Source organism: Syzygium oleosum, unplaced genomic scaffold (genome assembly GCF_021117445.2).
Source record: "Syzygium oleosum isolate NSW1041296 unplaced genomic scaffold, Sole_v2.1 Sole_v2.11, whole genome shotgun sequence".
Lineage (NCBI taxonomy): Eukaryota > Viridiplantae > Streptophyta > Magnoliopsida > Myrtales > Myrtaceae > Syzygium > Syzygium oleosum.
The window spans coordinates 7,642,215-7,663,688 of NW_026607495.1; the positions used below are offsets into that span (position 1 = coordinate 7,642,215).

Sequence of the window (21,474 nt, forward strand, 5' to 3'; positions counted from 1 at the left end):
ATGTTCAAAATCTCATGACAGTAATATTTGAAATCTGATTCGTGTGGATTTGGCCTAATTCCCTAAAAAAACCCCAATTTTAGGTTTAGACCCAAATCCACCCCAAACTTTTTTTTGTCCCCTAAAAAACCATCAACTTCTAATTAGTTCCCAAATTTACCCCACAGTTAGATTTCCGTCCAATTTACACCGTTAAAGTCCCCGTGCAATTCCACCTGTCTAACTTTCTTATTCTTTTTTCCTTTTCATTTTCTCTCTCCTCACCCTCGCCCAAGTCCCACATCATCGACCGTTAGAACTCTCCATCTTCTCTCTCTCCATCGATCCCAAAGCAAAGGTTAGCAGAAAAATTTCATTTTCTTCTTTAGCATCCGTAGGACCATGAGCCCGCAAATCGGACGGTGGTCCGCACCTTGTACGAGGCCCTCCAATTCTGCGACTGTGATGCCATCCACCGCATCCTTGCCCCAACCTTGAGTGATGGTTCCATCCCCCAAGTTCTTGATGCACCTCCTCACCGGCGCCTCCTACACCACATCGGACGACACCTTCCTCTTCGTCCCCGACTCCGTCACCTCCTTTGGCCCCACTGTGACATCTGGAAATTTCGTAATAATAAGGAATTGACGTTGGAGGTTTTCCATGTTCAAAAATGATTCTTAGATAATAAAGCTAAGTATTATTTAAGTTAGTATTCGTGCAGACGCGTAGAAATTGTTGTTAGACCGTAAATTGCGAGGCGCGGATTCGGGAACGTAATTGTTCCGAGCTCGATGTATTTAAAATTTTAAATATTGATGTGTACGTTAATAATAGTGCGGTATTAATTAAATTACCGTTGTTTTGGTAATTAGTTGGTATTATTATTATTGGTTAATTTTGGTTAAGTAGTGTTAGCCATTTTATTTTAATTTGCCGTTAAGGGAAGGGGGGGAGATATTCTCATAAAATATCTCTTCTGGACTCTTCCTCTCTCACGTGGCTATTATAGGAGAAGCTTGACCGAATGCAATTTGTCCTCCTAAGCCAAGTTTCTTGTTTGACACTTAGCCTAAGCAATCATTTTCCTTAGCCACTACTCCTTCTGATCAAGCCCTTGATTTCTTATACCTGGCCTTGATGGAAAGATGAGGTGCCACCTGTGAGTGCATCATATTTATCCACCTCAACGTATACTCATTTATCTCATTTCATCTGGGTAACACCGAAGGAACTTTCATCCCCAAACGGAAACTCTTTTTCACCGTCAATCTTCAAAGAGTTTTTACCTTTATGAACACCCAATCCGAAATCTATAAGCTGGTTTTGGGCGTTCAGATTTTAGGCGAGGTAAGTGAAGACTCTAGATTTAAGCTAAGTAAATCTACTTGGCACTTTTTAACTTGGTTGCTTGAGAAATGCTATTCCGATGTGTGTTAATAGTGAGGATATGGTGATAGTTGGATCTGTTCTGCTGGTTCTGTACATGTTCAAGTGAAGGTGATTTGTTTCTTTAAAGTGTGATGGAAATTGGCAAGTGGAACTGTTAAATCTGAACGTGTGAATGTTATCTTTGAGGTGATTATTGAATTCTTCTTGCTGGTTTTATTTATGTTCAAAAAGGTAGAAAATCGTTTTACTCAAAGTAATAATTTTGTTTACTTCTGAAATGAGTAAATTTTAACCTCAAATTCTGGTTCTGTCTACTTTATGTTCAGACTTTATGCTTAGACTTTACCTTTAGACTTTACTGCTTAGATTTTACCGCTCAAACGTTACCTTCAGACTTTACTGCTCAGACTTTACCTTCAGACTTCACTGCTCAGGCTTTACTGCTTAGGCTTTTCCTCAGACTTTACCGCTCAGACTTTCTTGATCAAACTTTACTTCTAAAACTGTTCAGACTTTACGGTCAAAATCTGGTTCTATCTGTTTTTAAAACTAACCAGAACTTACTTTCAAAGTCGGGATATATATTTTGAACCAAGTAGACTTTACTTTCTTAATCTGAATTTGTTTCTGAGTCTGAACTTGCTTCTAAGTCTGAACTTGTTTCTAAGGCTGAATTTGCTTCTGAGCCTGAACTTTCTTCTGAGCCTGAAATTGTTTTTGAGTCTGAACTTGCTTCTAGGTCTGAACTTGTTTTCTAAGTTTGATTACCTACTGTTCAGACTCGCCTATCCAGAATCGGTATTGTCTAAACCAAGAAAGTTTTATATCAAAATCTGGATATGTGTACTTTCTAGACTTGAGTAGACTTCAGCCTTTTGAGTCTGAACCTGTATTGCTTCGTACTTATGGGCTCGAATGATACATTTCATTGCTCTAAAGGATATGTGATGTAAAAAGAAGGATAATATATGCATGCAAATACTTAGTTATCATGGCTTGCATGAGGATAATAAATGCATGCAAATACTTAGTTATCATGGCTTGCATGAGGATAATATATGTATGCAAATACTTGGCTACCATGACTTCATGAGAATAATATAAATTTCATCGCCCATACAGTGGTGTGTGACGATGCCCCGTGTGTCGGGATGCCCTGGGGAGTGTTTCGGCATGCCTCAGGAGTTGAGATGCCCTATTGGTCGGGATGCCCTGCTGTGTGGTACATGATGCCTCGAGAATTTTGGGATACCCTGTTGTGTGGTACAAGATGCCTTAGGAGTTTCGAGATTCCCCGTTGTGTGGTACGGGATGCCCCGAGAGTGTTCGGGAGGAGAAGAAATAAACTTAATGCATGAATATGAGTGTTATATACCATATGCTTGCGTCTGAATGAAAATATTGTGGAATAATGGGGTGCTTTGATTTGTATGGCATATTCAGATGGAAAAGGCATAACATTTATGCAAGTTCTATTCATACTGTTGTTATGCATGTATGTTGTTTGTGCCAAGTGAAGTGATAAGCTGATTTTCCTAACTTAAAACTAGAGATTTCATTTACTGGGCCCCAGCTCATTCCTTCATTTTTCAGACATGTAGGAATGGACAATCTGCTGCCAATGTTTACCGGTTTCCCTAAACAATAATGTTTGCCAGTATGTTGATATGCTTTTCCAGGGGCGTATCTACTACATGGGTTGATGTGGGACTTCCGGAGTGGGTTCCTCATCGGTTTATGACATAATAAATGAACCTCAATGGCGACTTGGCTGGGCCGTTGCGGGATTTTGGTTGATATGAAGGCAGCAACACCTATGACTTGTTGAAAAGTCTACTTTTGCGCGGGCTGTCTTTGGAGTGAATTGAAGCATGGAGATAGGTAATCTCGACCTATCCAGATATTTGTTCTTTGTGATTATATGATATATTGTCTGGACTTATAATTCTGACATGGGTTGTTAATAAGAAGTTAAAGTATTTTTGTTTAAACTTATTCAAACTTTAGCTTCCGCGGGCCAAATTATTAATAATATTAATTGGCACGCGTCGCGCGTGACGTTCTTGGGCATCACACCCACTGTGATCACCGAAGGCTTTGACCCAACCCGCTCCATCTTGTGGGTCAACTCCTAGACTGTCTCCGCCAATGGGATGGTCACCCAAGTGAGGGAGTACTTCAACACCTTGCTTACCATCACGCGATTCGACAACTCCCTGCCATCGGATTCGTGATGGCTGAGATCGCCTCACTGCGTTATTTCCAGTCAATGTGAGAGAGCAACGTATTTAGCCGGATTGGAAAGTCCATGCCCGGTTTGGTTCTCGCCGGACCTGGCGGCAGTAATGGCCTTGGAGATGTGGTCCTCGTCAATGGGGACAATTTTGTCGTTGATCTCGAGGTAGAGGTCCAAACGATCGGTGTATGGGTTGTCTTGGAGCCGCATAATGGGAGGGATTCGCGTGCGAATGCCCTGCCTCATGGCAGGTTGATGCCGGTAAAGGACACGAGGACGGTCGACTAGTCGGCAGACCGGTTGCCGACGATGACAATGCTGGGGAGCTGGATTCCCTCCTCCATGACCAAAGGGTGTGGAAGCTTGTCGAGCAAGGGCGGATCTAGTTGTTGTAGGGGAGAGGAAGAGAGAGAGCTCATAACACACAGAAGGGATTAATGGGGGACAGAGAGAAGGAAAGTGATAAAGAGCGAGAGTTCGACAAAAGAACACTACAAGTGTTATAAGTTGTGTACGGTGCTCACTTTGGTACCAAAAGTTTTTTTTGGATCACTTAAGTGCTAAAATTTTTGAAAAACGATCACTTAAGTGCCAACTCCGGTGCCGTACACAACTTTTCGCCGGAAATCCGACGTGGCATTTTTTTTTATTAATTTCTGAAGCTGACATGGCTCGCCGGAGTTGGCACTTAAGTGATCGTTTTTCAAAATTTTTAGCACTTAAGTGATCGTTTTTCAAAAAATTTAGCACTGAATTGATCAAAAAAAACTTTTGGCACTTAAGTGATCGTTTTTCCTCCGATTTGGCACTTAAGTGAGCCAGCAGAAACTTTTGGCACTAAAGTGAGCGCTGTACACAACTTATGGCACTTATAGTGTCATTTTGCCGCGAGAATTCTGACAAAGTCGGACTTGGGAGATAGTAAGGAGAGAGAAAAAGTCAAATAAAATAAGAAAGTTTGACACATGGCACAACTGTGGACTTTAAAGGTATAGATAGGATGGAAATGTAATGGAGGGCAGATTTGGGAATCCATTGAAAAAAATTGGTGGTCTTTTATGTGACAAAAAAAAGTTTGGGGCAGATATGGATATAGACTTAAAGTTCAAAGTTTTTAGGGAATTAGCCCGTGTGGATTTCGGTGATCTGATTTGGCTTCTAGGTCAATCCACCAACACCTTCATAAAGCCCTCCAAGTCCCTCAAAATCCATTCATGGCGGGGAGACGGTGTCTCATTTCTCCACCGGAGGCTGAGGAGGTTGATCACAGGCACTTGCCTGACGTCATAATCCACCACATCTTCTCCTTCTTGCCCTTCAAAGACGTGGTCAAGACAAGCGTGTTGTCCAATCAATGGCGTTTCGCTTGGACCTCCACTCCAAACAGATCTCTCTCTCCCCTCAGAGGGTGTCCTCCTTCGATCAGCGGAGCACTGAGTCTTTGCACAGCTACTACGGTAGAGAAGTTCCATCTTGATGCTTCTATGTCTGATTTATGCACCCGCACTGAACTTGATCGGTGGTTTCGCTTCACCGCGGTGCGCAAAGTGGAAGATGCTTCGTTGGTCTTTGGACGACGCTGGCATCACGACGTACCTCGAATCTTGTGCGGTTGCGCGTCGCTGGTGAGCTTGCGAGTGTCTAATTGTACTTTTTCAAGTTATGTTACCATCCACTGGCCTTCACTTAAGAAATTGTGCATTCACGACGTTTTCTTGGACAGCGATGGGATTATGAAAATCTTGAGCGGGTGCCCTGTTGTTGAATCTCTTAAGTTGCATGTGCATTGCAATCTCCGGATGAATTCAATATCTCTAAGAGAGTTGGTGATAGAAGCCGTTTATATTTCGTCGCTCCATATTTCGACTCCGAATCTGCTTTCATTGCGTTTGTCGGGCGGATTTGACTACATAAGCTTTAGACCAAGTGGAGTATCTTCATTAGCAGAGGCAGAGTTGAACTTTGACAAGCCAACTGAGTTTGGTCGCCGCTTTGCTGACCATTTGAAGTTCCTTCCTTCTCCTGACCGGTTGAAGTTCCTTCTTGAGGAGCTGCAACATGTCGCGAAAATCACAATCGGAAGCTGGTGCCTTGAGGTGCGAGTTGATTTTGTCTGGTCTTTCTTCCTTTTCGATGGGTATGTTATTGATGTATATTTATCGAAACCAGGGAATTCCCTATTAAAGATTATTGTTAGTTATATTTTTTTATATTTCCTTATTTTTTAGGATAGCTAGTTTCCTTGTTAAATTAAGCTAATCATTTTCCATATTATAGATTACTTCCTTTTCTTTTCGTAATGTACGGCTATAAATACCCGTAATTGTGACCCAAGAAAATCACGTTATTGAATAAAGATGTAGCCTCGAGTATTTTATATCTCCCTCTCCCTTGATAGCAAAGGCTGCTGCTGCATGTTATGTCCTTCTTCTTGTCCCTGTAGGCCGGTGCCGATCCATTTCGCTCTTAAAGCTTTGTATCTGAAGGCAGAGAATCTTGTCGTGCGAGAATTGGTTTTTATCAGCATAGTCGCCAGCTGCAGTTTTCATGCACATGCATCTACGTAAAAGCTTATGCTTGATGGTAAAACTTATGTCTGATTTTTTAACTCAGTAACTTGAATGGCCGGACCTTATTCGGCATTTCGATGTTATATCTTGTTCCACGGGCATCAGGTGATGCTAAAGCATTAGTTGATCAAGCCCACGACCGAGGTGATTCCTCATTTGTGGAAAAAGATATTCCTGTTAAAAAAAAGAAGAAGATATTCCTGTTATCAAACATATAGGGACCTCAACAGCTAAGTTCATAATAAAATGAGCAGTTTTTTGTATTAAAGCTTTCATTCTTGGTAGAAATAGAAAGTAAAGAAATAGTCATATCTTGCTCTGCTACTTGGTTCACAATTCAAGTGGTTTTCAGGTTCTGTCAGCCCTTGAGGTAAAGGGAAAGTCGTACCTATCATCGAGATGGCGCAATATCATAGTGTACACTACAGTTTGTAAACGCGACCTTCTAGGGATGGCATATTTGCTGCAGAGTTCGCCACTCCTGGAAAGGCTAGTCATATGCAATCCAAAATCTGATAATATCACGGCATAAATCTATCTTTGGTTCTGGATACAGTTACATGTATGCTTTTGCAGTCAACCTCATATCATCTACTTTCGGGCTTTTTACCGTGAGCTGCTGAAGTACAATCAAGTCACTTGTTGCCATTTATGTTTTACACGTGTTTGCATTTACTTAACATAAACAAATTGGTGTGTGAAAAAGTTGGGATGCTTAGGAGCTACATAGAAAAAGTAGATTGTTCTGTAGCAAAGGATGTGATAATTGATTAATTTGAGTACGTGAGAACTTATCATCTGTTATACCAGATCAGACAAGCTTATTTGTTTTACAATTTGTTTTGAACTTAATGTCACTGCTACGTTATCACTTCTTCTAGTTAGCTATGAAAAAGCTACTATGGATGTATGTTTTCAGTTCGACAACAAGGATTATCCGGAGCTCTACGACTTTGATGAAAAGCAATTTTGGCACTCACAGAAGGGGTTCTATTGTGTGGCAAATCATCTTAAAAGGGTTGAAATTGTTGGGTTCGAATTTGACAATGAGAAATAAAAACTTTTGCTTGCCCTGGCTAAGTTTTTTCTGGAGGAGGCAGTTGGATTGGAGAAGATGATAATTGATGTTGAATTAAGGATGTCGCGTCGAGGAGTACCCATGGACCCTCTTGATCTTTGGGGTATCCAAGTTGTGATTCAGCTGCAAGAAGGTTGTCGGAGAGCGTCTCGAAATGCTGAAGTTATAGTCAATTATTTCAATGGACTCCCTACGAAAGCATAAGCAAATCACAGGTACACAGTCCATTTTTTAGATTGCATGACATAGGTAGCTTTGACATGGAAATAAAACTGCTCCTCTTTTTATGCCACTTTTGACGGTGGGTGAATAAGTTGGGTTTAACATAAGCTTTCATGTTGCTTCGTTTTGAGTTTTTCGAGTTTAAGATTTCGTTTGGATCGAGCTTCTTTGACTTTCATTGGCAATTTTTTCTCTAGAATCCTTAGTTTTTCATTACATTTCAAGTAACGTATGGTTCAATTATGCGAACGGCTTAATGTAACCAGATGGCAAGACCACCGTGTTTGTTCATTAGGTTGTGAAAATGGTTTACCTATCCTACAAGGAGGAGTTCAACTTTCCCTTCTTCTTGGGTAAAGCCAAAGTTTCGTATGTGAATGTCATGGGGTGGCCTCTGAACTGCAGACGATTGATGATTCGCGCTTAGCCATTAACGTCTGACATACATTCGATCTTGAGCCTCCTTTTAAGCCTCGAGTTAGTTGCATTGATGTGAGACTCCTTTTGGCAAGGGTCAAAGGAATAGGCGCCTGGGTCCATGGTAAATGCTCCTATTGGAGTTGTCGTGCCTTTGCAACTTATACGTGAAAAATATTACATAGACTCAAGTCTATCTAGACCAGCACTATCATAGCATGCCCCCAAGAACCTATATGATCAATAACTATGATCTATTTAATTACTTCTTTAGCATGCGTAATATGTAATGGGCCCAAGCGCTTCTATTTATATTATATGACAATTGACCTTGCCATGAAAGGCATATGCAAATCTCTCTATGTAATAAAAAAAAATGCAAAGGAGGGTATCAATCACAAACTTTACCATTAAATACCATAAAATATCATTTGGCACATTATAATCTCTTAATACAAAACGTGAGTTAAATTCTAACCTATATAATTAAGGTTGGAATTGAGAGAATGCTTGCTCGTATGTTCGGCAAGGGGCACTTCTTTTGTCCGTTATGATAGCCACATGGCAAGACACACGACATAGTTTTGCCATGCGGCTCGAATTCAACCAATAAACTTTTAGCTTATTCATTTATCATCTCCTAACTTTTATCTTTAACTTAAATGTCAAAACATGGATAAAACAAAAGTCTATCGAAAATTTGTTTTTTCTTGAGTTTAAAATCGGAGAAATGGATAAATTAGTGAAAGTGGATGAAAACAAAATTGAGTTAAAATCAAAAAAATATTCAAATAAAAAGAGATTTTTGTATCGTTGACAAAAGAATGAATCAATGAAAACATTGATGGACTAATTTGGTAAAGGAAAGTCACTATTTTCAACAAATTAATACTTTGTTTTGTCGAGGATTCTTTATCATAACATTTTTTTTTACTTTAGTTTGATAAAATGAACTCATTCAATAAGAAAAAAACTAGTTCTATGACAAAGTGGTCTGAAAGAAATAAACTTATTCGTGCCACATACCCAGAAGGTTCATTATGTCCGGAACTCCACATTAGTGTTAGCAACGGTAAAAGGTGGAAGGACACAATTGAACAAATTGTGAACTCATCCACTGTTATTGCGCCATGTAGGATGATCGGCATCCACATCAGCGATTTCTGATCAAAATTAACAAGATTGACTTAATTGGCAAAACGTGAAAAGACTTAAGACTGAATTGGCACAATTAAAATGCTTAGGACTGAATTGGCGAAAGTGCAATGAGTTTATGACTTTTTTGGACAATTTTCCTTATTTCAAACAAGACATTAACCCGCACATCATGGCACAAGAGATATCTATATAAATTAGAAGGGAAAATGCTAATTAATCAAAAGATTATAATCTTGTGTTACCGGTGAGTAACTTTTTTATTATGACAAAGGGAAACATAACTACAATTCTTTACTTGAAAAGTTCACAATCTATCAATGGACAAACGCATAATTTGATAACTCTGAACAAGTTCGTAATTTGATAACTCTATTTTATCTCTTGCTTATTTCGATTTCAAAATTTGAATTTTGTCTATCTTATACACAACTTTACAAAGATTATTCAAATTTTGTAACACTCCTTTCTTCCCACATATATGTGTGCAAGTTTCTTCATATTGTGTGAATAACTTCTTTCCATTAATTAATAATTCAAATATTTCGTAATAAGGTGGTTTTGCAAAATCTTTTAAGTTTCAATCTTTTGCAAACACGCAGCCTGTATGAGCCTTGGCTAGTAACAATAGATAAATAGAAGAAATTCCTTGATGCACAATTTCATCTAAAATTGCTCATATACGCAACAAGAAAACGTAAATTGCACTAAATGGAAATCCATTAGGATTCTAAATAAGTCGTGTTATGGTGAAGGAAATAGAAAAAGGTATGAAACGATAATAACAGTGAGTTTCCAAAGGCTCCTAGAAAGCAATCATATATTCAATTTTTGATTCAAAGAAACTATTTAAAGAAACAAAGTGCTATATATAGATATATGCGTATATTATAAGTTACAGATGCTTCTGCACTATATATTGAGTGTTTTTCCCCTCAAATCACCAATTTTAAACAATTTGGCTTCAAATAATGATTATAGATTATCTCTACAAGTATAGAAAACGTTTTCTTTTTTATTGGTCTTTGCTTGATTTTGGAGGAGGCATATAATCTATCAAGATTGTTTGTTTTATTGTGCGTGATAATGCTAACTAGTTTTGAGTTAAAATTTTCAATTAAATAAATAATTCTTCAATCTCTCCATACCACAAGGGAAACTAAAAGCCTTTTTCAACTTCATATTTAAATATCACACCCTTATCATAAATTTCTAAAAGATTTAAAATTACTTATACTAAAATAACTTGGATTCATATACTAAAATAACCCAAAATCACTTTTTTTTTTTTGTTTCATGTATCAAATGTGCATGTTCATGTTTGTGTGTGTTTTATTGATTGGTGTGTCAAGTGAAGTCAACAAAAATATCTAATGAAAATTAAAATCTCCCCAGTATGTTAATATGACCAAGCTATAATGTTCAAAATCTCATGACCATAATATTCGAAATCTGATTCGTGTGGATATCGGTGATCTGATTTGGCTTGTACGTCAATCCGCCAACACCTTCTTCATAAAACCCTACGAGTCCCTCAAAATTCATTCAAGGCGGGGAGATGGCGTATGTTGTGGTGGAGGTGGTTGATCACATCAGCCGCTTGCCGGCCGCCATAATCCACCACATCTTCTCCTTCTTGCCCTTCAAAGACGTGGTGAAGACCAGCGTGTTGTCCAAGCAGTGGCGTTTCGCTTGGGCCTCCACTCCATACATCCATCTCTCTCTCCCGTCAGCGGGTGTCGTTCCTTTGATCAGCAGAGCACTGAGTCGCTGCACAGCTACTAAGATAGAGAAGTTCCATCTTGATGCTACTAAGTCTGGTAACGACGTCCTCATTGACCCCGATTGGTGGATTCGCTTCGCCGTGGCGGGCAAAGTGAAGCACGCTTCGTTTGTTTTTGGATCCTTCAAACAGGACGTGCCTCGATTCTTGTGCAGTTGCGCGTCGCTGGTGAGCTTGCGACTGTCTAACTGTCTTTTTTCACGGGATATTACCATCCACTGGCCTTTACTTAAGAAATTGTGCCTACACTACCTCCCCTTTCAAAAGGATCAGATCATGAATATCTTAAGCGGGTGCCCTGTTCTCGAATCTCTTACGTTGCAGCGTTCGCATCCCTCGCTCGGCACTTGCGATCTCCGGATCGATTCGAGATCTCTGAGAGAGTTGGTGATCGAAAACGTTTATATACTGTCGCTCGATGTTTCGGCTCCGAATCTGCTTTCATTGCGTTTGTCGGGCATGTTTGTCCCCCCAGGCTTTAGACTAAATGGAGCATCTTCATTAGCAGAGGCAGAGTTGAACTTTGACAAGCCAACTAATTTTCGTGGCTGCTTTCTTGAACGAATGAAGTTCGTTCTTGAGCAGCTGCAACATATCGCGAAAATCACTATGGGAAGCTGGTGCCTTAAGGTGCGAGTTGATTTTGTTTGGTTAAAGAATATTGTCAGTCAATTTTTTTTTGTACTTGGTTTTTTTCTGGGATAGCTGGTTTCCTTATTAGATTAAGACAGTCATTTTCCTTATTAGTTAGATTACTTCCTTTTCTTCACCTATTATTCGGCTATAAATACCCGTAATTGCGACACAAGAAAATCACGTTCTATGTCCTTTTTGTCCCTGTAAGCTGGTGCTGATCCATTACGCTCTTAAAGCTTTGTATCAAAAGGCAGAGAATCTTGTCATGCGCGAATTGGTTTTCTTTTTCCCTCATGTTAAATTCACGAAAAGAGTCAATCAGTTTGCTCCGCTAAGTACCACCAAATCAATCAAATTCGTAGTATTGTTGTATCTAAATTGGTCCACACTACCCTTTTTCTTTATCAGCAGAGTGGCCATTTGCAGTTTTCATGCGCGTTAAAGCTTATGCTTGATGGCAAATCGTTTGTCTAATCTTTTAACTCAGTAAGTTGAATGGTCGGACCTTGTTCGGCCTTTCAATGATATGTTTGGTTCCATGAGCATCGAATGATGCTAAAGCAGTAGTTGATCAAGCATTGACCGAGGTGATTCCTCATTTGCAGAAAAAGATATTCCTGTTATGTCAGGCATATATAGACCATAACAGCTAAGTTCATAATAAATGAGCGGTTTTTCGTATCAAAGCTTTTGTTCTTGGTAGAAATAGAAAGTAAAGCATTGGTCATATCTTGTTCTGCTACTTGGTTCACAATTCAAGTTGTTTTCAGGTTCTATCAGCAGTTGAGGTAATGGGAATGTCGTACCTATCATCGAGATGGCGTAACATCATAGTGTATACTACATTTTCTAAAAGCAACCATCTAGGGATGGCGTACGTGCTGAAGAGTTCTCCACGTCTGGAAAGGCTGGTCATATGCAATCCAAAATCTGATAATATCACGGTATTAATCTATCTTTGGTTCCGGATACAGTTACATGTATGCTTTTGCAGTCAGCCTCATATCATCTACTTTCGGGCTTTTACCATGAAGCTGCTGAAGTACAATCAAGTCTCTTGTTGCCATTTATGTTTTGCACGTGTTTGCATTTACTTAACATAAACAAATTGGTGTGTGAAAAAGTTGGTATGCTTAGGAGCTGCATGGAAAAAGTTAATTGTTCTGTAGCAAAGGCTGTGATCATTGATTAATTTGGGTACGTGAGAACTTATAATCTGTTATATCATATCAGACAAGCTTCTTTGTTTTACAATCTGTTTTGTATCACTTCTTCTAATTAGCTATGAAAAAGCTACTATGGATGTATGTTTTCAGTTCGACAACAAGGATTATCCGGAGCTCTGCGACTTTGATGAAAAGCAATTTTGGCACTCACAGAAGGAGTTCTATTGTGTGGCAAATCATCTTAAAAGGGTTGAAATTGTTGGGTTCGAATTTGACAATGAGAAATCAAAACTTTTGCTTGACCTGGCTAAGTTTTTTCTGGAGGAGGCAGTTGGATTGGAGAAGATGATAATTGATGTTGAATTAAAGATGTCACGTCGAGGAGTACCCATGGACCCTCATGATCTTTGGGGTATCCAAGTTGTGATTCAGCTGCAAGAAGGTTGTCGGAGAGCGTCTCGAAATGCTGAAGTTATAGTCAATTATTTCAATGGACTCCCTACGAAAGCATAAGCAAATCACAGGTACACAGTACTTTTTTTAGATTGCATGACATAGGTAGCTTTGACAAGGAAATAAAACTGCTCCTCTTTTTATGCCACTTTTGACGGTGGGTGAATAAGTTGGGTTTAACATAAGCTTTCATGTCGCTTCGTTTTGAGTTTTTCGAGTTTAAGATTTCGTTTGGATCGAGCTTCTTTGACTTTCATTGGCAATTTTTTCTCTGGAATCCTTAGTTTTTCATCACATTTCAAGTAACGTATGGTTCAATTATGCGAACGGCTTAATGTAACCAGATGGCAAGACCACCGTATTAGTTCATTAGGTTGTGAAAATGGTTTACTTATCCTACAAGGAGGAGTTCAACTTTCTCTTCTTCTCGGGTAAAGCCGAAGTTTCGTATGTGAATGTCATGGGGTGGCCTCTGAAGTGCAGACGATTGATGATTCGCGCTTAGCCGCTAACGTCTCACATACATTCGATCGCGAGCCTCCTTTTAAGCCTCGAGTTAGTTGCATTGATGTGAGACTCCTTTTGGCAAGGGTCAAAGGAATAGGCGCCTGGGTCCATGGTAAATGCTCCTATTGGACTTGTCGTGCCTTTGAAACTTATACGTGAAAAATATTACATAGACTCAAGTCTATCTAGACCAGCACTATCATAGCATGCTCCCAAGAAACTATATGATCAATAACTATGATGTTGGTTCAAATCGACGGAGTCTATTTAATTACTTCTTTAGCATGCGTAATATGTAATGGGCCCAAGCGCTTCTATTTATATTATACGACAATTGACCTTGCCATGAAAGGCATATGCAAATCTCTTTGTGTAATAAAAAAACAAATGCGAAGGAGGATTTCAATCTCAAACTTTTACCATTAAATACCATAAAATATCATTTGGCGCATTATAATATCTTAATACAAAACGTGAATTAAAATCCTAACCTATATAATTAATGTCGGAATTGAGAGAATGCTTGCTCCTATGTTTGCCAAGTGGCACCTCATTTGTCCTTTATGATAGCCACATGGCAAGAAACATGACATAGTTTTGCCATGCTTCTCGAATTCAACCAATAAACTTTTAGCTTATTCATTTATCATCTCCTAACTTTTATCTTTAACTTAAATATCAAAACATGTATAAAACAAAAGTATATCGAAAATCTGTTTTTTCTTGAGTTTAAAATCGGAAAAATGGATAAATTAGTGAAAGTGGATGAAAGCAAAATTGAGTTAAAATCGAAATATTCAAATAAAAAGAGATTTTTGTATCGTTGACAGAAGAATGAATCAATGAAAACATCAATGAACTAATTTGGTAAAGGGAAGTCACAATTTTCAACAAATTAATACTTTGTTTTGTCGAGGATTCTTTATCATAACAATTTTTTTTTTTACTTTAGTTTGATAAAATGAACTCATTCAATAAGAAAAGACTAGTTCTATGACAAAGTGGTCTGAAAGAAATAAACTTGTTTGTGCCATATTCCCAGAAAGTTCATTATGTCAGGAGCTCCACATTAGTGTTAGCAAGGGCAAAAGGTGGAAGGACATGATTGAACAAATTGTGAACTCATCCACCGTCACCGCGCCATGTAGGACGGCTAGCATCCATATCAGCGATTTTCGACCAAAATTAGCCGGATGGACTCAATTGGTAAAACGTGAAAAGGTTTAGGATTTAATTGGCATAATTAAAAAGGTTTAAGACTGAATTGGCAAAAGTGCAATAAGTCTAGGACTTTTTTGGTCAATTTTCCCTATTTTAAACTAGACATTAACCCGCATGTCATGGCATTAGACATATCTGTATAAATTAGAAGGGAAAATGCTAATTAATCAAGAGTTTATAATCTTGCGTTACTGGCGAGTAACTTTTTCATTATGACAGAGGGAAACAGAACTACGATTCTTTACTTGAAAAGTTCACAATCTATCGATGGACAAATGCATAATTTGATGACTCTGAACAAGTGCGTAATTTGATAACTATATTTTATCCCTCGCGTATTTCAAGTTCAAATTTTGAATTTTGTCTATCTTATAAATAGCTTTACAAAGAGAATTCAAATTTTCCAACACTCCTTTCTTCCCACATATATGTGTACAAGTTTCTTCATATTGTGTGAATAACTTTCTTCCATTAATTAATAATTCAAATATTTCATAATAAGGTCGTTTTGCAAATTCTTTTCAGTTTCAATCTTTTGTAAACACGTAGCCTGTATGCACCTTAGCTAGTAACAATAGATAAAATTCCTTGTGCAAAATTCTTTTAAGTTTCAATCTTTTGCAAACACACAGCCTGTCTTAGCTAGTAACAATAGATAAATAGAAGAAATTCCTTGATGCACAATTTCATCTAAAATTGCGCATATACGCAACAAGAAAACGTAAATTGCACTAAATGGAAATCCATTAAGATTCTAATTTAGTTATGTTATGGTGAAGGAAATACAAAAGATATGAAACGATATTAAAAGTAAGTTTTTAAAGGCTCCTAGAAAGCAATCATATATTCAATTTTTGTTTCAAAGAAACTATTTAAAGAAACAAAGTGTTATATATAGATATATGCATATATTACAGGTTATAGATGCTTCTGCACAATATACTGAGTGTTTTTTCCCCTCAAATCACCAATGTGAATCAATTTGGATTCACATAATGATTATAAACCATCTCTATAATTATAGAAAAACATACATCGCTTTCTTTTCTATTGGTTTTTTGCTTGATTTTGGAGAAGGCATATAATCTACCTAAGATTGTTTGTTTTAATTGTGTGTAATAATGCTAACAAAAGTATTTAAAGAAAATTAAAATCTGCCCTTATGTTTCTATGACCAAGCTATAATGTTCAAAACCTCACGACAATAATATTCGAAATCTGATTTGTGTGGATTTGGCTGATCTGATTTGGCTTCCATGTCAATCCACCAACACCTTCTTCTTGATAAAACCATCCAAAGTCCCTCAAAATCCATTCAGGGCGGGGAGACGGCGTCGTCTTATGTTTTTGTGCATATGCAAGTACGTAAAAGCTTATGCTTGATGGTAAATCGTATGTCTGATTTTTATACTCAGTAAGTTGAGTGCCCGGACCTTATTTGGCCTTTCGATGTTTTGTCTTGTTCCATGAGCATCGAATGAATGCTTGAGCAATATTTGATCAAGCCGTGACCGAGGTGATTCCTCATTTGTGGAAAAAAGTTATTCCTCTTTTATCAGACATATATGGATCTCAACAGCTAAGTTCATGAGAAATGAGTGGTTTTTCGTATTAAAGCTTTTATTCTTGGTAGAAATAGAAAGTAAAGCAATGGTCATATCCCCTTACCAAAAAAAAAAAAAGCAATGGTCATATCGTGTTCTGCTACTTGGCTCATAACTCAAGTTGTTTTCAGGTTCTATCAGCTGCGGAGGGACACCTATCATCGAGATGGTGCAATATCATAGTATATACTTCAGTTTGTAAACGTGACTTTCTAGGGATGGCGTACTTGCTGCAGAGTTCTCCACTCCTGGAAAGGCTAGTCATATGCAATCCAAAATTCAATAAATTCGCAGTATTAATCCATCTTTAATTCTGAACGGAGTTACATATATGCTTTCGGCAGTCAGCCTCATATCATCTACTTTCGGGCTTTTACCATGGAGCTGCTGAAGTACAATCAAATCTCTTGTTGCCATTTATGTTTTACACACGTTCGCATTTACTTACGTAAACGAATTGGTGTGTGAAAAAGCTAGGATGCTTCGGAGCTACATGGTAAAAAGCTAATTGTTCTGTAGCAAAGGATGTGATCATTGATTCATTTGGGTCCGTGAGAACTTATAATGTGTTATACCAGATCAGACAAGCTTCTTTGTTTTTCATTTTTTTTGTACTAAATGTCACTGCTAGGTTATTGCTTCTCCAAGCTAGCTCTGAAAAAGCTACTATTGATGTGTGCTTTTTCAGTTCAAGAACCAGGATTTTCCGGAGCTCTCCAACTTCGATGAAAGGCAATTCTGGCGCTCACAGAAGGAGGTCTATTGTGTGGCAAATCATCTTAAAAGGGTTGAAATTGTCGGGTTCGAATTTGACAATAAGAAAACAAAACTTTTGCTTACCTTGGCCAAGTTTCTTCTCGAGGAGGCGGTTGGATTGGAGAAGATGATAATCGACGCCGAATTAAGGAAGTCGTGTCGAGGAGTACCCGTTGCCCCTCATGATCTGATTCAGCTGCAAGAAGGCTGTTGGAGAGTTTCCAGAAAAGCTCAGTTATAGTCAATTATCGTTTCAATGGACTCCCTTATGAGTCATGCAAGCATAAGCAAGATCACAAGCACTGGTATAGAAATAAAATTGCTCGTCTCTTTTTGTGCCACTTTTAATAGTGTGCGAATAAGTTGGATTTAGCAAATGCTTTGATGTCTCTTCATTTTGAGTTTTTCGAGTTTAAGATTTCCTTTGGATCGAGCTTCTTTGACTTTCATTAGCAATTTTTTCTTTGAAATCCTTAGTTTCCCAAAACATTTCGAGTTATGTATGGTTCAATTATGCAGATGGCTTAATGTTAACCAGATGGAAATACCACCGTGTTTGCTCATTAGGTTGTGAAAGTGGTTTACTTGTCCTCCAAGGACGGATTCAACTTTCCCTTCTTGGGTAAATCCGGAGTTCGTACGTGAATGTCGTGGGGTGGCCTATATGATCATTAGCTATGATGCCGTTGGTTCATATAGATTATAGACCAAGTCTATTTAATTACTTCATTAGCACACGTAGTATGTATTGGGCCCGAACGCATCTATTTATCTTATATGACAATTGATCTTGTCACGAAAGGCATATGCAAATCTCTCCACTTTATAAAAAGAATGAAAAGGAGGATTTCAATCTCAAACTTTTACCATTCAATACCATAAAATATCCTTTGGCGCGTTAGAATCTCATAATCCTAAACATGAGGTAAAATCCTAACCTATTGTATATAGTAAAGGCCGGAGCTAAGAGAATGCTTGCTCCTATGTTCTTCACGTGGCACCTCACTTTTTCTCTACGATCGCCACATTGCAGGACACAAGACATAGTTTTGCCATGTGGCTCGAATTCGACCAATAAGCTTTTAGCTTATTCATTTATCATCTCTTACCTTTTATCTTTAATTTAAATTTCATAAAGTTGATAAAGCAAAAGTATAACGAAAATTTGTTTTGTCTTGAGTTTAAAATCAGAAAATGGATAAATTAGTGAAAGTGTCTTTAAATATAAATGAGATAATTTTTAATTCAACAAACTCTCTTTAACCAAGAAAAAAATAAGATAGAATAAAACAAAAATAAAGATATATTTTCTCTCCTAAATTTATTTGCTTCTTCAAACTCTCTTTCTACCCACAAATATTTTAATTCCATGAAAACCTATGTACGTTTATAAGGATAAATCACAATAACTCAATACCGAATGATGTCCAAATCGCCATCCAAATGTAAAATACGATTAAGACAAGAAAATTCCTTCATTCTCTAATTTTTTAAAAAATAAAATGTGAATTCTTTTATTATAGAATAATTTAATATTATTTTTTATAAATTGACCAAATCATCATATAATTACGTTTTTATTTGACACATTTCATTTCTTTTTATATTCTTTAATGCGCAATATGTGTGCTCTTTTTCTCATCCAACGCAAATTAACATCAAAGCTTTGAAAAAATAGCAAATGAGATTAAATCTTATTAGCCAAGCTTTGAGGAAATACTTATCGCTAGGGCAAGTAGAAATTCACACCCGAACCAAACCCCTTCTTACAATAATCTCTATAGCTTTCCCCTAAATAAAATGATCTAATTTACGGAAGATTGAGATGATCATGTACATCTGTCTTGTATATTTGTCAGCGATTTCCAGCTAAAATTAGACTGATGGACTCAATTGGCAAAACGCAAAAATGTTTATGACTCAATTGGCACAATTGAAAGGTTTATGACTAGCACAAATGCAATAGGTTTAGGACATCTTTGGTAATTTTCTCTTCGACGAACAATCTGGATGGTCTTAATTCAATTGGAACTCAAACCTAACCCAACCAATTCAGTTTGGGAAAAAAACAGAGAAGACGCCAAACCAAATAAGGATTTCGGTATCGACCGAAAAATAAATGGATATTGGTTTGGTTCATCGATTCATTGTGGTCTGAAAAAGATTAAGACCAAATTCGGTTTGATTTGGTTCGGTTTTTTGGACCGAACCTTCATTATGGCCCTCCAAATGAAGCAAACCCACAGTTTCGATTTAGTTAGATTCTCGATGATTTGAACCGAATTATGCTCACCCTGCACCAAAGAAGTTAGGGACTAATCGTTTAAGAAATATGGTTTTCGCTACTCTAGGCTGGTGAAATTCATGAGCTGCTTCGGTTATCATTTCTTGCGTTCAGGCCATTGTAGTTTAAGATGTGATGAAGCATTCCTCTGCTGTTTTTAAGCTCATGAGATGCCATACTTAGATCATGAATTGGTTTTCGCTACAGAATTATCTAGGAGAAGTTACTTACGGTTAAAATTTCTTGGAAGAAAATATCACCAAAGCGCCTACACTACATCTGTTGTAGCACCTATTCGCCAAACTTTTTTTTCTGTCCCAAAAAACTTCAAAATTATACCAATGTGACAAATGTATCCTCCGTTACAGCTCGGTCCAAGATGGTTAGCAAGAAAACAAAGCCGTGTGGATTCAACGTGGCTTTAGGCTCTGTTCGTTTTACGGAAAACAATTTTCAGGAAAACGTTTTCTGAATTTTCCGGTGCTGGTTTCACAGAAAATAAACTAATTATGGAAAATATTTTCCCTCAATGGAAAAAAACACCTTAAAAAATGGGGAAAATGTTTTTCTCTTTTTGAAGAGAAGAAATCATTTTCCCTCTTCCTTCTTTCACCATTCATTTTAATTATTTTTATTCTTTTCTTTTCTTTTCTTTTCTTTTTACCTTCGTCTCCGGCCGGTTGCCAGCCACGGCGAAGGCCGGCGAGGCTCAAGCTCACCAGATTGGCGACGAAAGGGCGGCAAGGCTCAAGCCTCATAGATCGGCGATGCTTGAGCGTCACTAGAAGGCGGCAGGTCGACGAGCAAGTGAGCTGCCGCCTTAGTAGCACTGACATCGACACGTGACACGCGACACGAGACGACATGCTGACACATCATTTATCAATAAATAGAGAATTTCGACATATTGGGACACGAATATTAAATGTATATTTTTATATATACATGATAAATTATCATTTCTTATGATTATTTCAATCAAATTAACTTGATTCAAATCCACAAATAAATAAATAATGAAAAACGAGTGTCATACGAGTGTCGGCGTCTGACACGTCCGAACACGTGTCCAACACCGACACGGAGGCCCCCAGAGAGTGTCTGTGCTTCCTAGGCTACTACCTCGCGAGTCGCGATCTGGCGAGCTCGCCATTCGCGAGGCCTCGAGCCTCGCCAGATTTGGCGAGCTCGCCGCCCTCTAGCAACGCTTGAGCTCGCTTGTGGCCAATCGTTGGCCTTCACCATGGCCGGCAACCGACCAGAGAAGAAGGTAAAAAAAAAAAAAAAGATAATTAAAAATCGATTTTAAAAAATAAAAAAATTATTAAAAGTAGTGCATGGAGGAAAATCTATTCAACACCAAACGGCGGAAAATATTTTCCGTGTCTTTTTCAGGTTTTAACTGAACACCGGAAAATTGTGTCATTTTCTTGGACAATGGCTTCCTAGAAAACATTTTCCATAAACGTTACATTTTTCGCGAAACAAACAGAGCCTTAGTGAAAATATTTAGCTTAAAATGTTGGTATCTATTGGAAATAAAAATTGGTAATTTGGAAACAATCAAATAAAGGTTACGAAGAAAAAAGACGGTAATATAAAGTAATGGTAAAGTAATCGTATAAAAGTTGGTTAATTACTCAAAATTAATGTCATTAATTTGATATTAGAGATAGTAGTTTGATATAAGAGTTCGTACCTCTAAATCGTTGTTAAATTAGTTACACAAATAAACATTTGAAATTTGAAAATAATAAAAAAAAAATTCAGAACAATCAAATAAATTTTGATAAGTTACTCAGATATAAATGGAAATAAAAAAAAAGAGTTTGTACGTCACTCAAATTAGGGTTAACTTTGTCAGTTACTGCAATTATGGTTTGCAATTTGATGTGAGAGCTCGTAACATTAAAGCATGATTAGATACGAAAAATAAAATTACATAACTTGAAAACAATCACAAAAATAATGATAAGTCCATCCAATAAGATTTGATATCTCCAAATTATTTGGTA

The 21,474-nt window shown here is 37.7% G+C and overlaps 2 protein-coding genes and 1 pseudogene across 3 annotated transcripts; all 3 read left to right on the forward strand.

The window, feature by feature from the left end:
• Window positions 1–325: 325 nt before the first annotated feature.
• On the forward strand, window positions 326–3,994 carry LOC130139289 (senescence associated gene 20-like; annotated as a pseudogene).
• Window positions 3,995–4,821: 827 nt separating this feature from the next.
• Window positions 4,822–7,234, forward strand: LOC115663479 (F-box protein At5g03100-like). The gene is made up of 4 exons (XM_056315755.1): window positions 4,822–5,744; window positions 6,051–6,170; window positions 6,734–6,788; window positions 7,097–7,234. Exons 1-4 carry the CDS (start codon window positions 4,822–4,824, stop codon window positions 7,232–7,234), a joined length of 1,236 nt encoding a protein of 411 aa, XP_056171730.1.
• A 3,276-nt stretch (window positions 7,235–10,510) lies between these two features.
• LOC115663481 (F-box protein At5g03100-like) lies at window positions 10,511–13,505 on the forward strand. Of its 2 annotated transcripts, XM_056315952.1 has the most exons (4): window positions 10,512–11,000; window positions 11,157–11,462; window positions 12,239–12,412; window positions 12,785–13,505. In XM_056315952.1, exons 1-4 carry the CDS (start codon window positions 10,608–10,610, stop codon window positions 13,145–13,147), a joined length of 1,236 nt encoding a protein of 411 aa, XP_056171927.1. In that variant the 5' UTR covers window positions 10,512–10,607; the 3' UTR covers window positions 13,148–13,505. The 2 variants fall into 2 exon arrangements, with proteins under 2 accessions (XP_030441339.1, XP_056171927.1); XM_030585479.2 differs by having other exon boundaries at window positions 10,511–11,462.
• The last annotated feature ends 7,969 nt before the right edge of the window (window positions 13,506–21,474 follow it).

What these genes read in the sequence shown, in the direction of transcription:
- LOC115663479 (XM_056315755.1), top strand. Translation starts at nt 4,822, where the DNA reads ATGGCGGGGAGACGGTGTCTCATTTCTCCACCGGAGGCTGAGGAGGTT. An exon ending in TCTTTCTTCCTTTTCGATGG is followed by an intron (nt 5,745 to 6,050) that starts GTATGTTATTGA and finishes TTGTCCCTGTAG; the next exon opens with GCCGGTGCCGATCCATTTCG. An exon ending in TTTCATGCACATGCATCTAC is followed by an intron (nt 6,171 to 6,733) that starts GTAAAAGCTTAT and finishes TTCTGGATACAG; the next exon opens with TTACATGTATGCTTTTGCAG.
- LOC115663481 (XM_030585479.2), top strand. Translation starts at nt 10,608, where the DNA reads ATGGCGTATGTTGTGGTGGAGGTGGTTGATCACATCAGCCGCTTGCCG. An exon ending in TGGGAAGCTGGTGCCTTAAG is followed by an intron (nt 11,463 to 12,238) that starts GTGCGAGTTGAT and finishes AGTTGTTTTCAG; the next exon opens with GTTCTATCAGCAGTTGAGGT. An exon ending in CAAAATCTGATAATATCACG is followed by an intron (nt 12,413 to 12,784) that starts GTATTAATCTAT and finishes GTATGTTTTCAG; the next exon opens with TTCGACAACAAGGATTATCC.